We start from the raw sequence: 15606 nt of genomic DNA on the forward strand, positions 1-15606 counted from the left end.
GTCGCAGGAATCAGCTGCGACTTTGGAATGTTCAGAATCCAGCCGTGCTGACGCAACACTTCCTGAGAGTGTGCTACGCTGATCAGCAACTGCTCCCTGGACCTCGCCTTTATGAGGAGATCGTCCAAGTATGGGATAATTGTAACCCCTTGCTTCCAAAGGAGCACCATCATTTCCGCCATCACCTTGGTAAAAACTCTCGGTGCCGTGGACAGGCCAAACGGCAACGTCTGGAATTGGTAATGACAGTCCCGTACCACAAACCTGAGGTACTCCTGATGAGGCGGATAAATGGGGACATGCAAGTAAGCATCCTTGATGTCCAGAGACACCATAAAATCCCCTTCCTCCAGGCTTGCAATGACCGCTCTGAGCAATTCCATTTTGAACTTGAATTTCTTCAGATAAATGTTCAGGGATTTTAAATTTAAAATGGGTCTGACCGAACCGTCCGGTTTCGGTACCACAAACATAGTGGAATAGTAGCCCCTTCCCCATTGAAGGGGGGGAACCTCTACCACCACCTGCTGGAGAAAAAGTTTGTGAATTGCCGCCAACACTATCTCCCTTTCCATGGGGGAAGTTGGTAAGGCCGATTTTAGGTATCACCTCGAATTCCAGCTTGTATCCCTGAGACACAATTTATATAGCCCAAGGATCCACCTGTGAGCAAACCCACTGGTGGCTGAAATGTCGGAGACGCGCCCCCACGGCTCCTGGCTCCGCCTGTGGAGCCCCAGCGTCATGCGTGGATTTAGTGGAAGCCGGGGAAGACTTTTGTTCCTGGGAACTAGCTGCATGGTGCAGCTTTTTTCCTCTACCCCTGCCTCTGGCAAGAAAGGACGCACCTCTGACCTTCTTGCTCTTCTGAGAACGAAAGGACTGCATTTGGTAATACGGTGCTTTCTTAGGTTGTGGAGGGACATAAGGCAAGAAATTTGACTTCCCAGCCGTAGCTGTGGAAACTAGGTCCGAGAGACCGTCCCCAAACAATTCCTCACCCTTATAAGGTAAAACCTCCATGTGTTTTTTAGAGTCGGTATCCCCTGTCCATTGCCCAGTCCATAAGACCCTTCTGGCAGAAATGGACATTGCGTTAACTCTAGAGCCCAGCAGGCAAATGTCCCTCTGGGCATCCCGCATATATAGGACCGCGTCCTTGATATGTGCCAGGGTCAGTAGAACAGTGTCCCTGTCCAGGGTATCTATCTCCTCAGACAGAGTATCCGTCCATGCAGCTACCGCACTACACATCCAGGCCGAAGCAATTGCTGGCCTCAGCAGTGTGCCAGAATGTGTATAAACAGACTTCAGGATAGCTTCCTGCTTTCTATCCGCAGGATCCTTTAGGGCGGCCGTATCCGGAGACGGCAGGGCCACCTTCTTAGACAAGCGTGTCAACGCCTTGTCTACCCTAGGGGAAGATTCCCAGCGTAACCTGTCCGTTGGCGGGAAAGGATACGCCATAAGTAATCTCTTGGAAACTATCACCTTCCTGTCAGGGGAATCCCACGCTTTTTCACATAATTCATTTAATTCATGTGAAGGGGAAAAAGTCACTTCATGCTTTTTCTCCCCATACATATAAATCCTCTTGTCAGGGACAGGATTTTCCTCAGAAATGTGTAATACATCCTTCATTGCTACAATCATGTAGCGGATCGCTTTAGTCATTTTAGGTTGCAACTTTGCCTCATCGTCATCGACACTGGAGTCAGATTCCGTGTCGACATCTGTGTCAAGTATCTGGGATAGTGTGCGCTTTTGAGACCATGACGGCCTCTGCGCTGTAGGATCAGGCATGGGTTGAGACCCTGACTGTCCCACGGTTACAGTTTTATCCAATCTGTTATGCAAGGAGTTTACATTATCATTTAACATCTTCCACATATCCATCCAATCGGGTGTCGGCACCGTCGGCGGCGACACCACACTCAGCTGCACTTGTTCTGCCTCCACGTATCCTTCCTCATCAAACATGTCGACACAGGCGTACCGACACACCGCACATACACAGGGAATGCTCTGACTGAGGACAGGACCCCACAAAGGCTTTTGGGGAGACAGAGAGAGAGCATGCCAGCACACACCCCAGCGCTATATAACCCAGGGATTACACTGTACCTTAGTGTTTACCCTGTAGCTGCTGTTAATATATCTCTGCGCCTAAATTTATGTGCCCCCCCCCTCTCTTTTTTACCCTTTAATGCACCTGTATACTGCAGGGGAGAGCGTCCTTCCAGCGGAGCTGTGAAGAGAAAATGGCGCTGGTGTGCTGAGGAAGAAGGCCCCGCCCCCTCAGCGGCGGGCTTCTGTCCCGCTTTAATGTGTAAAAAATGGCGGGGGCTCGGGCATATATACAGTCCCAGACTGTATATATGTCTCTTTTTGCCAAAAAATAAGAATTTACTTACCGATAATTCTATTTCTAGTAGTCCGTAGTGGATGCTGGGGACTCCGTAAGGACCATGGGGAATAGCGGCTCCGCAGGAGACAGGGCACAAAAGTAAAAGCTTTAGGATCAGGTGGTGTGCACTGGCTCCTCCCCCTATGACCCTCCTCCAAGCCTCAGTTAGGATACTGTGCCCGGACGAGCGTACACAATAAGGAAGGATTTTGAATCCCGGGTAAGACTCATACCAGCCACACCAATCACACTGTACAACCTGTGATCTGAACCCAGTTAACAGCATGATAACAGCGGAGCCTCTGAAAAGATGGCTCACAACAATAATAACCCGATTTTTGTAACAATAACTATGTACAAGTATTGCAGACAATCCGCACTTGGGATGGGCGCCCAGCATCCACTACGGACTACGAGAAATAGAATTATCGGTAAGTAAATTCTTATTTTCTCTGACGTCCTAAGTGGATGCTGGAAACTCCGTAAGGACCATGGGGATTATACCAAAGCTCCCAAACGGGCGGGAGAGTGCGGATGACTCTGCAGCACCGAATGAGAGAACTCCAGGTCCTCCTCAGCCAGGGTATCAAATTTGTAGAATTTTGCAAACGTGTTTGCCCCTGACCAAGTAGCAGCTCGGCAAAGTTGTAAAGCCGAGACCCCTCGGGCAGCCGCCCAAGATGAGCCCACCTTCCTTGTGGAATGGGCATTTACATATTTTGGCTGTGGCAGGCCTGCCACAGAATGTGCAAGCTGAATTGTACTACACATCCAACTAGCAATCGTCTGCTTAGAAGCAAGAGCACCCCGTTTGTTGGGTGCATACAGGATAACAGCAAGTCAGTTTTCCTGACTCCAGCCGTCCTGGAAACATATATTTTCAGGGCCCTGACAACATCTAGCAACTTGGAGTCCTCCAAGTCCCTAGTAGCCGCAGGTACCACAATAAGCTGGTTCAGGTGAAACGCTGACACCACCTTAGGGAGAAACTGGGGACGAGTCCGCAGCTCTGCCCTGTCCGAATGGACAATCAGATATGGGCTTTTGTGAGACAAAGCCGCCAATTCTGACACTCGCCTGGCCGAGGCCAGGGCCAACAGCATGGTCACTTTCCATGTGAGATATTTCAAATCCACAGATTTGAGCGGTTTAAACCAATGTGATTTGAGGAATCCCAGAACTACTTTGAGATCCCACAGTGCCACTGGAGGCACAAAAGGGGGTTGTATATGCAGTACTCCCTTGACAAACTTCTGGACTTCAGGAACTGAAGCCAATTCTTTCTGGAAGAAAATCGACAGGGCCGAAATTTGAACCTTAATGGACCCTAATTTGAGGCCCATAGACAGTCCTGTTTGCAGGAAATGCAGGAATCGACCGAGTTGAAATTCCTCCGTGGGGGCCTTCCTGGCCTCCCACCATGCAACATATTTTCGCCAAATGCGGTGATAATATTGTGCGGTCACCTCCTTCCTGGCTCTGACCAGGGTAGGGATGACCTCTTCCGGAATGCCTTTTTCCCTTAGGATCCGGCGTTCAACCGCCATGCCGTCAAACGCAGCCGCGGTAAGTCTTGGAACAGACATGATCCTTGCTGAAGCAAGTCCCTTCTTAGTATCTCTTGAAGTTCCGGGTACCAAGTCCTTCTTGGCCAATCCGGAGCCACGAGTATAGTTCTTACTCCTCTCCGTCTTATAATTCTCAGTACCTTGGGTATGAGAGGCAGAGGAGGGATCACATACACCGACTGGTACACCCACGGTGTTACCAGAGCGTCCCAGCTATTGCCTGAGGGTCTCTTGACCTGGCGCAATACCTGTCCAGTTTTTTGTTCAGACGGGACGCCATCATGTCCACCTTTGGTCTTTCCCAACGGTTCACAATCATGTGGAAGACTTCCAGATGAAGTCCCCACTCTCCCGGGTGGAGGTCGTGCCTGCTGAGGAAGTCTGCTTCCCAGTTGTCCACTCCCGGAATGAACACCGCTGACAGTGTTATCACATGATTTTTCGCCCAGCTGCCATTGCCCTCCTGCTTCTTGTGCCGCCCTGTCTGTTTACGTGGGCGACTGCCGTGATGTTGTCCGACTGGATCAGCACCAGTTGACTTTGAAGCAGAGGTCTTCCTAGGCTCAGAGCATTGTAACTTGCCCTTAGCTCCAGTATATTTATGTGGAGAGAAGTCTCCAGACTTGACCACACTCCTTGGAAATTTCTTCCCTGTGTGACTGCTCCCCAGCCTCTCAGGCTGGCATCCGTGGTCACCAGGACCCAGTCCTGAATGCCGAATCTGCTGCCCTCTAGTAGATGAGCACTCTGCAGCCACCACAGAAGAGACACCCTTGTCCTTGGAGACAGGATTATCCGCTGATGCATCTGAAGATGCGATCCGGACCATTCGTCCAGCAGATCCCACTGAAAAATTCTTGCGTGAAATCTGCCGAATGGAATCGCTTCGTAAGAAGCCACCATTTTTCCCAGGACTCTTGTGCATTGATGCACTGACACTTGGCCTGGTTCTAGGAGGTTCCTAACTAGCTCGGATAACTCCCTGGCTTTCTCCTCCGGGAGAAACACCTTTTTCTGGACTGTGTCCAGAATCATCCCTAGGAACAGCAGACGTGTCGTCGGAATCAGCTGCGATTTTGGAATATTTAGAATCCATCCGTGCTGTCGTAGAACTACTTGAGATAGTGCTACTCCGACCTCCAACTGTTCTCTGGACCTTGCCCTTATCAGGAGATCGTCCAAGTAAGGGATAATTAAGACGCCTTTTCTTTGAAGAAGAATCATAATTTCGGCCATTACCTTGGTAAAGACCCGTGGTGCCGTGGACAATCCAAACGGCAGCGTCTGAAACGGATAGTGACAGTTCTGTACCACGAACCTGAGGTACCCTTGGTGAGAAGGGCAATTTGGGACATGGAGGTAAGCATCCTTGATGTCCAGGGACACCATATAGTCCCCTTCTTCCTGGTTCGCTATCACTGCTCTGAGTGACTCCATCTTGATTTGAACCTTTGTATGTAAGTGTTCAAAGATTTCAGATTTAGAATAGATCTCACCGAGCCGTCTGGCTTCAGTACCACAAATAGTGTGGAATAATACCCCTTTCCTTGTTGTAGGAGGGGTACTTTGATTATCACCTGCTGGGAATACAGCTTGTGAATTGTTTCCAATACTGCCTCCCTGTCGGAGGGAGACGTTGGTACAGCAGACTTCAGGAACCTGCGAGGGGGAGACGTCTCGAATTTCCAATCTGTACCCCTGGGATACTACTTGTAGGATCCAGGGGTCCACTTGCGAGTGAGCCCACTGCGCGCTGAAACTCTTGAGACGACCCCCCACCGCCTTTGAGTCCGCTTGTACGGCCCCAGCGTCATGCTGAGGACTTGGCAGAAGCGGTGGAGGGCTTCTGTTCCTGGGAAGGGGCTGCCTGCTGCAGTCTTCTTCCCTTTCCTCTACCCCTGGGCAGATATGACTGGCCTTTTGCCCACTTGCCCTTATGGGGACGAAAGGACTGAGGCTGAAAGACGGTGTCTTTTTCTTTATACGGCAATACTTCCATGTGCCGTTTGGAATCTGCATCACCTGACCACTGTCGTGTCCATAAACATCTTCTGGCAGACATGGACATCGCATTTACTCTTGATGCCAGAGTGCAAATATCCCTCTGTGCATCTCTCATATATAGTAATGCATCCTTTAAATGCTCTATAGTCAATAAAATACTGTCCCTGTCAAGGGTATCAATATTTTCAGTCAGGGAATCCGACCAAGCCACCCCAGCGCTGCACATCCAGGCTGAGGCGATCGCTGGTCGCAGTATAACACCAGTATGTGTGTATATACTTTTTAGGATATTTTCCAGCCTCCTATTAGCTGGCTCCTTGAGGGCGGCCGTATCTGGAGACGGTAACGCCACTTGTTTTGATAAGCGTGTGAGCGCCTTATCCACCCTAGGGGGTGTTTCCCAACGCGCCCTAACTTCTGGCGGAAAAGGGTATAACGCCAATAATTTTCTATCGGGGGAAACCCACGCATCATCACACACTTCATTTAATTTATCTGATTCAGGAAAAACTACAGGTAGTTTTTTCACACCCCACATAATACCCTTTTTTGTGGTACTTGTAGTATCAGAAATATGTAACACCTCCTTCATTGCCCTTAACATGTAACGTGTGGCCCTAATGGAAAATACGTTTGTTTCTTCACCGTCGACACTGGAGTCAGTGTCCGTGTCTGTGTCGACCGACTGAGGTAATGGGCGTTTTAAAGCCCCTGACGGTGTTTGAGACGCCTGGACAGGTACTAATTGGTTTGCCGGCCGTCTCATGTCGTCAACCGACCTTGCAGCGTGTTGACATTATCACGTAATTCCCTAAATAAGCCATCCATTCCGGTGTCGACTCCCTAGAGAGTGACATCACCATTACAGGCAATTGCTCCGCCTCCTCACCGACATCGTCCTCATACATGTCGACACACACGTACCGACACACAGCACACACACAGGGAATGCTCTGATAGAGGACAGGACCCCACTAGCCCTTTGGGGAGACAGAGGGAGAGTTTGCCAGCACACACCAAAACGCTATAATTTTACAGGGACAACCTTATATAAGCGTTTTCCCTTATAGCATCTTAATATGTAATAATATCGCCACAAAAATGCCCCCCTCTCTGTTTTAACCCTGTTTCTGTAGTGCAGTGCAGGGGAGAGCCTGGGAGCCTTCCCACCAGCAGTTCTGTGAGGGAAAATGGCGCTGTGTGCTGAGGAGAATAGGCCCCGCCCCCTTTTCGGCGGGCTTCTTCTCCCGTTTTTCTGACAACCTGGCAGGGGTTAAATACATCCATATAGCCCCAGAGGCTATATGTGATGTATATTTAGCCAGCATAGGTACTTTCATTGCTGCCCAGGGCGCCCCCCCCAGCGCCCTGCACCCTCAGTGACCGTTGGTGTGAAGTGTGCTGAGAGCAATGGCGCACAGCTGCAGTGCTGTGCGCTACCTTAAGAAGACTGGGAAGTCTTCAGCCGCCGATTTCTGGACCTCTTCTCTCTTCAGCATCTGCAAGGGGGTCGGCGGCGCGGCTCCGGTGACCCATCCAGGCTGTACCTGTGATCGTCCCTCTGGAGCTAGTGTCCAGTAGCCTAAGAAGCCAATCCATCCTGCACGCAGGTGAGTTCACTTCTTCTCCCCTAAGTCCCTCGTTGCAGTGAGCCTGTTGCCAGCAGGACTCACTGAAAATAAAAAACCTAATAAAACTTTTTAAGCAGCTCTTTAGGAGAGCCACCTAGATTGCACCCTTCTCGGCCCGGGCACAAAAACCTAACTGAGGCTTGGAGGAGGGTCATAGGGGGAGGAGCCAGTGCACACCACCTGATCCTAAAGCTTTTACTTTTGTGCCCTGTCTCCTGCGGAGCCGCTATTCCCCATGGTCCTTACGGAGTCCCCAGCATCCACTTAGGACGTCAGAGAAAGGTACTTAATTGCTGCCCAGGGCGCCCCCCCCTGCGCCCTGCACCCTATAGTGACCGGAGTGTGCGGTGTGCTGTGGGACCAATGGCGCACAGCTGCAGTGCTGTGCGCTACCTTAAGTGAAGACAGGAGTCTTCAGCCGCCAATTTCGTTGTCTTCATGCTTCTGCTGCTTCTGTTCTTCTGGCTCTGCGAGGGGGACGGCGGCGCGGCTCCGGGAACGGACGATCAAGGTTAGGTACCTGTGTTCGATCCCTCTGGAGCTAATGGTGTCCAGTAGCCTAAGAAGCGCTACCTAGCTGCCGTGAGTAGGTTTGCTTCTCTCCCCTCAGTCCCTCGTAGCAGAGAGTCTGTTGCCAGCAGAAGCTGTCTGAAAATAAAAAACCTGACAAAATACTTTCTTTCTAGCAAGCTCAGGAGAGCCCACTAGGAGCACCCAGCTCTGGCCGGGCACAGATTCTAACTGAGGTCTGGAGGAGGGGCATAGAGGGAGGAGCCAGTGCACACCAGATAGTACCTAATCTTTCTTTTAGAGTGCCCAGTCTCCAGCGGAGCCCGCTATTCCCCATGGTCCTTACGGAGTCCCCAGCATCCACTAGGACGTTAGAGAAAGTAACGAAGAAACAGAAACCTTTCAAAGCATCATGCTTACATGGCTTTGGCGAGTAGATTTGCATGCCTCCCAACATGACCCTCTCCAGGAGGGACACAATGCTCTACTTCTGGACTTTTCTCTTCATTTATGATTGATGGCACCTGTTTTAAACGGGTGGTCTTCAGTAAGCCGAATGTCGGGATCCCGGCGCACAGTATACCGGCGCCGGAATCCCGACAACCGGTATACCGACAGAAATTCTCCCTTGTGGCGGTCCACGACCCCCCTGGAGGGAGAATAAATAGCGTGGCGCGCCACCGTGCCCGCAGCGTGGTGAACGCAGCGAGCCCGCAAGGGGCTCCTTTGCGCTCGCCATGCTGTCGGTATGCTGGCGGTCGGGCTCCCGGCGCCAGTATGCTGGTCGCCGGGAGCCCGGCCGCCGGCATGCCATACTACACCCGTTTTAAACAGGTTAGTGGAGAAGAAAGGCGTTTCACCACAGGTGAGGGCAATCATGAATTAAGAGGAAAGACCAGAAGCAGAGCATTCTGTCCCTCCTGGAGAGGGTCATGTTGGGAGGTATGGATTTGATACAGTTTTGGATTTATGAAAGGAACCTTCTATCAAAACCTTTGTTTTATATATATGTTTTGTTTAGAAGAGCCATATTTGTGTATGGTTTTGTTTGGATATTGAAATGTGCAAGATAAAAAAATGTAAATATAAGAACAGATGTACTGGATTCAAATAAGGAGTAAAGACAAATAGGAAACTTCAAGAGTCTGTGTCCACATCACCTTACCTACACAAAGGAATCTGCATGATAGTCATAAGTGGCACAGGACCTCTCCTACGCACAAGCTCCCGTCTTTCTTTTGCAAACAGTTTCCCAAGATTTTTTTTCCCACTTCCCTTCTTCTTAGTTTTGTCGTCTTCATTGGTTACCTTATCCTGATCATTGGCCTCTTCGAGATCACTTTTGGAGGACTCTTTATGCTGAATGTCTGGTGGGTAGTGGGCTTCACAATATGCAGTTTTGCGCACAGTGAAAGTGGTGCCATTCAGTCCAGTCTCGCGTAATGGTTCCACCTTCATAAACAGTCCAGCCCTCTGAGCACACGTAACATGAAATGCTGTATAGCAGTTTACCTTGTGACATTGAATTGAAGCTCCATGTCCTTTTTGTTTACAAATGTAACATGTCAGCCTCCACCGAGCAGGTGGAATATTATCCACACCTTCAACAGGCTCCAAAAACACAGTGTTGGCAAAGCATACTTCTGGAACCCAGATGGCACATACTACATGTGCCCATCTTCCATCACTAGTCTGTTTAAAAGCACCACCCTGGTTAGGGCAAAGTACACAACTGACAGGATTTGAGGGTGACTGCAAACAGCAACGGCAGAGCCACTGTCCTTCAGGAATGTATGGTACGCCATAGCACTCTTGGTGGACTGCAAGGTTGCATATATCGCAAAATAATATGGCATTACTATTGTGACATTCGTCATCCAAGCATACACAACAGAATGCATTTTCATCAATAGAAGAATGTGTCATACATATGCGCCGGTTCTGCACGTAAGACTCCTTTTCCAACCTGTCCAATAGTAGTTCAAATGTGTCAGCAGATACCATAGAAAAACCATCTTTCCGACGTTTGTCATTGATTATGTCCAGCCATGCTAGATCTATCTCATCAAGATCATACTCAACATCCTTATCAATCTCTTCCAATGGGCGCTCAATATAGCGGTAAAGAGTGTCGGGCAAAATAGGGGTCTCTTCTGCATTTTCCACATAAACTTGTTCCAATACTCTGAATAAAGGTTGCGGCAGCTGTTGAAGAGTAGTGCTAACATCATGTTTTGGGCAAAGTTCACGCTTTTTTCCTTTCGTGGAGTTCTTTCTGCAGTTTGTAGAAAGAGTCAACTCATTATTCTCCTTGTTGCTGTTGCATTCAGTTATGTCTTGAGCTGTAAGCTCATCCTCTGAGACAATCCGAAGAGGGTCAAATATACTAATTCTGTGAAGACGACCTTCTATCTCAACATCTACCATGCGTTGTGCTTGAGCATATGTCAAAGTCTCTCGGGTCGGGGAACATGAAAAACAACAAGGAGAGGTGGATTGCTGCCCATCAACACCTTGATGTGACTTACGGCGTGGCTTTCTCATGTCTGTGCAATGTAGTTCCTATAAAAGAAAACAAAATACCTAATTGTTTACTCTTCAATAATAAGAAATCCAATGTACTGGGAAACAAACACCACTGAACAAATGAAATAACAGAAAGAAAGAAAAAAAAAAAGAAGGAGGACCGTTAAGAATAGTGACATCCGGCAACAGACACTATAAACAATATGAAATCTCTATTTCGGCACTAAAACATGACTTATCACAAATAGAAAACATAGCTACATAAATTATGTAGTTGCATATTTCAGAGGGGTTGGTATCGATAAACCGGCGCCCGTCAACCAGGCGGTCAGAATCCCGACCGCGGTATGCCGGGCGCCGGAAAGCCATGACGTGCGAGCGCAAAAGAGCCCCTTGCGGGCACGGTGGCACGCTATGCGCAACACACGATTTTATTCTCCATTCAGGGGTGTCGTGGACACCCCAAGTGGGAGAATAGGGATCGGTACCCCGACGCTGGGAAGGGAGAGGGTAAGAGATAAGGTTAGGTTACTTACAAAGAAGGGTCAGTATTCTGACCAACGGGATGCCGCCGTTGGTTTTCCGACCACTGGCAACCAACTGTCGGGATCCCATACCCAACCTATTTCAGGGACCAAATACATACAAATGATAATACCAATTGTAGTGCTGTATACAAATGATAAATAGGATTTAAATGTTTATCCCATTACCTGCACCAATGATAAATATACAGCTCCATATTACAATATCTTTTTTAAAGTAAGTATCCAGCATTTGCAATAAACAGTCAAACAGAAATGGAATTATAGCCAACCAAACTACAAGTTTGGTAGTAGAAGATGTTCACATACACAGCAAGTTGAAAATAGTCTTGCATAGAGGGGTAGACTTATCATAGTTTATAGAGAGAATATGGGGGAAATTCAATTACCCACGATCCATTTGCGGTGTAAACAAATTGTGGTAAATTCTCATTTTACCGCAATTTTTTTTAGGGGAAATTACCCCATATTTTATTTATGCCTGTTTTCACGCGAAAAAAACAAACAAAAAACTCAGGATCCGGGATAAGTTCCCAGAACCATGCATTTTTATGATCACAGACGCAAAAACACAGCACTTATCTGGGATTTTGTTTCTACTGCCTCTGACAATTAGGGATAACTGAACTACCCCCCTCCCTCTCCCTTGTGGTTTAATTAGCCGTGTACAATAACTGCAGCTAACTGAATTTTCCCCAAAGTGGAGAGAGATAAAGAAGTCTAATCATGTACAAAACTAAAAATTAATTGTTTTGTATCACTATACATCACATCAGTTTGATGCAATAAATACCTTTGGTAAGAAGCAATTTGTGTATACTTACCTTTCCATTCGTTATTCAGGGCTCTGGTGGTGTGGTTTTCTCCTGCGGTCCCCTCTGCAGTGCTTTTTCAGCCAGCAGTCCATGTCTGCGCAAATGATTGAGGTCCCAGGAGGCAGCAAAGGCTGCTGGGAGGTCAGGGGGCAGAGCTAGTGGCTGGTACAGGGCCGAGAGCAGGGAAGCATTGAGTTTCCCTGCAGATTCCGCCATCCTGAGATGGTGAATCTGAACACACTGGAGAAGCGGAAAGTATGGTTATGTGATTCAGGCACGGAAGTAGTTTGCCACTGGGGAAGTTAGGAACTTCTCCTCAGTAACCTGCACTGTGAACAGCCCAAAGCAGAATAAACCCCAAAGTACCAACCAATAAGCTGTCAACATAGTCTGTAAAATGACAGGAGCTGACTGGTTGGTACTTTGGAAGGAATTCAATTCCGGGGGAAGGGTGTGAAATGCTGTTGTCACTGCGCTTAAATGCTGGCAATGGTATTGCATCTCGCATTTTTTGCCCGCCGGGCTGAATCCTGAATTCACACAAGAGTGCTCGCTACCCTATAGGTCAGTGAACATTTTTGTGCGAGATCTGGCTTCCATAGAGCACAGCTATTGCAACGCTGATTCAGCCAGACGGATGTATTCAACCACCATTGAATTCCTCCATTTATCTCTCTCCACTTTAACTCTCTACAAACTTTGATAAATCTGTCCCCCAGTTTCCAGAACAGCAGTTTATACTCTCTCTGAAGTAACAACGGTATTCAGTTCTGCCTTAAAATAACTAAAAATAATCTACATAATGGTTCCACATCAGCATGCTTCAAGTTGCTTCCGTTCTCAGTATTAAACACTTTAGGCCAGGCATGTCCAAACTGCGGCCCTCCAGCTGTTGTGAAACTACATATCCCAGCATGCCCTGACACCGTTTTGCTGTCAGAGAATGCTAAAGCTGTGTCACGGCATGCTGGGATGTGTAGTTTCTCAACAGCTGGAGGGCCGTAGTTTGGACATGCCTGCTTTAGGTGGAATGTACTAAAGGAAAAATGTGGTAAAACCCCCGTTTTCTGGGTTTTTACAGCATTTTCAAATGTAATAAGACCCGGTCGCCAGCTTTTCAATGCGGAGGGTATCGCTATCTTTTTATGGGTGTAGGACGGCTGACCGACAGTCAGGAGACCCGGTGGGGAGGGGCGAGTGCAGCAAGCCACTTGAGGGCTCGCTGCGCTCGCCACGCTGCGGGCTCGGTGGCGACCTGCGGTCGCCACGGGTTCTATTCCCACTCTATGGGTGTCATGGACACCCACGAGTGGGAATAGTCCCTGTTGGTCGGCATGCCGACCATCGGGATAGTAAGCGGTCGGGATGGTGGAGGAGGTCATGTGACTGTCGGTCTCCCGACCGCCGGTCACATGAATACCACCCCTTTTTATGGTGATACCCTAAAGTAGCCTATGGGCTACTTACCGCATCCCATCGCACCCGCCGCTGCTCAAGCCAACCCCCCTTTAAATACCTGCCATCGCAGTCCCGGATCCCAGGCTCCTCCTCCATCAGGGACACAGCCATCCGTACTTCCGGCTGCATGGAAGAGGAGGAGGAGGAGGAGGAGCCCGGGACTGACAGCAGATGTCACCTCCTGGTGGTGGGAGGTGATGGAGACCTCGGGAGGCAGCTACACACCCTCTCCTCTGGACCACCAGTCTTCGCAGGGGGCCACTGCCATCGTATTGCGATACTATTCGCATATGTTAGTACATATGCGATTAGCATCAGTGCGATAGCCAGCGAAGATTATTAGTACATCTCACCCATTTCCTCTCTACCATTAGAATGCCAATAAAAGATCTGCACACACAAAATGAAACAGTGAGAAAGGACATTGCAACTGTAGGTCATAAAATAAAAAGAATAATGGAAAATGTATAGTACACAGAATAGCGTTTCTTGAAGAATTCGCTTGTATGTACAGTATACATATCCACACGTCCTGGGTATGGACGACAGACTGACACATACGCTACAGAGGGAATGAGAAATCGTCATTTACGTGTTCGTATGCACCGGATCCGTTGTATATGGAGGCAGAGAGCACAACAGCAGCTGTATATGCAACGGAGGATTAGGAGCCAGTTATACAGAGTAGTAACAGAAAGTCAGCGTGCAGAGGCAGCATCAGTACAGATGGGCAAATAACAGCACCGGCAGCTGGAGAGCGGGGTGAGTATAGGCAGAATGAGGGGTACAGGGCAGCATAGAGGAGAAGGATGACATCTTCGCCCAGACACCACTTTCCGCTTCCGGAGCACAGAAATATGACGCGAAAATAAAGGAAGCTCTGCCATAATGTGACCGTGACGTGCGCTCCTTCTCACACCATGAGCACTGCAGCGTCCGCTGCCTGTTCGAGATGTCGGATCTCGCTCAGTGCGTGCTGCTGTTGTCTCCCCAGTGCGCCCCGTGTTCTCATTTATATATAGGGCTGTATGTGGCCACCGCGAGACTTCCCTAATATGGAGGCCAACAACAAACGGGAGCTGGTTGTATATTGTTGGATACATTCCTTACCCCCCCTCCCGGCTGTACCTTGTTGGCCGGTACAGTTTTTATATGATATGTACCGGCCAAAAGGGGCTTTTTGCCGGGTGCGGTGTCCGTATATTGGGGGTCATTCCGAGTTGATTGCTAGCCGCCGATGTTCAGTGCGTAGCGATCAGTGAAAAAAACTGCTAATCTGCGCATGCACTGCGATGCGCACGCGCAACGTACGGGTACAAAGAGCATCGTGGTTTTCCACAGGTTCTAGCAACGCATTCAGTCGCACAGCCGATCGCAAGGAGATTGACATGAAGAAGACGTTTGCGGGTGTCAACTGACCGTTTTCTGTGAGTGTATGGAAAACTCAGGCATGGCTGGGCGTTTGCTGGGCGGGTATCTGACGTCATTACCGTGTCATTCGTCGCAGCAATCATCACACAGAATAAGTAACTACAGGGCTGGTCTTGTTTTGCACAAAATGGGGGGAATTCAAATGTTTGAAAAGTTGATTGGGTGTCTGCTTTTCCTGTTTATTAGATAGGAAAAAGCAGACACCCAACTGACTTTTCAAACATTTGAATTCCCCCCAACGTGTTTGCTGCCGCACGGTTGCACAGGCGTTAGCACTCCTGCAAAGTGAAAATACACTCCCCCCGTGGGCGGCGACTGCTAGCAAGCGATCAACTCGGAATGACCCCCATTGTACTGGTAGGTATAGGTGAACTAGGAGTGGGTAATACTAGTGCTCTGTGCAACGAAATGCAATTTGATATTAATGGAGAGTGATAAATAGCACGGTGCAATCAGCTCCTAGAGGGGTGGTACACACGTACAGATTTCTCCCAGAGATATGTGCTGAGCGATCTAGCCAGCGGTGCAGAAGCGCAGGGCCATCTTAACAGCAGTGTAGGTCCCTGGGCAAAGCAATGCACTGGGGCCCCTACCCATCCTCCAGCGGTAGGAGTGGCGAGTGCTATCAGTGGCAGCTTTGATGTCCCACGGGCAGTAGAGGGTGTTCTACCTTCCACTCAGCAGGTTGGACCTGGAGCAGTAATTTCTGCT

At 48.9% G+C, this 15606-nt stretch overlaps 1 protein-coding gene across 4 annotated transcripts in view; it reads right to left on the minus strand.

Moving 5' to 3' along the window:
• BRPF3 (bromodomain and PHD finger containing 3) overlaps nucleotides 1-14659 on the minus strand; it is a 344329-nt gene extending 329670 nt beyond the window's left edge. For 2 of the 4 annotated variants that reach the window (XR_010235041.1, XM_063954946.1), the window contains exons 1-2: nucleotides 14057-14659; nucleotides 9286-10682 (exon numbers count right to left, since the gene is read on the minus strand). Coding sequence is in view for 3 of the 4 variants with exons in the window: in XM_063954946.1 (XP_063811016.1) it covers nucleotides 9286-10664 (1379 nt within the window). In the remaining variant the exon portion in view is untranslated. The remainder of the gene's footprint in view (nucleotides 1-9285; nucleotides 10683-14056) is intronic. The other 2 variants (XM_063954945.1, XM_063954947.1) reach the window with 2 other exon arrangements.
• Nucleotides 14660-15606: the final 947 nt, after the last annotated feature.

Source organism: Pseudophryne corroboree, chromosome 2 (genome assembly GCF_028390025.1).
Source record: "Pseudophryne corroboree isolate aPseCor3 chromosome 2, aPseCor3.hap2, whole genome shotgun sequence".
In the NCBI taxonomy this organism is placed as follows: domain Eukaryota; kingdom Metazoa; phylum Chordata; class Amphibia; order Anura; family Myobatrachidae; genus Pseudophryne; species Pseudophryne corroboree.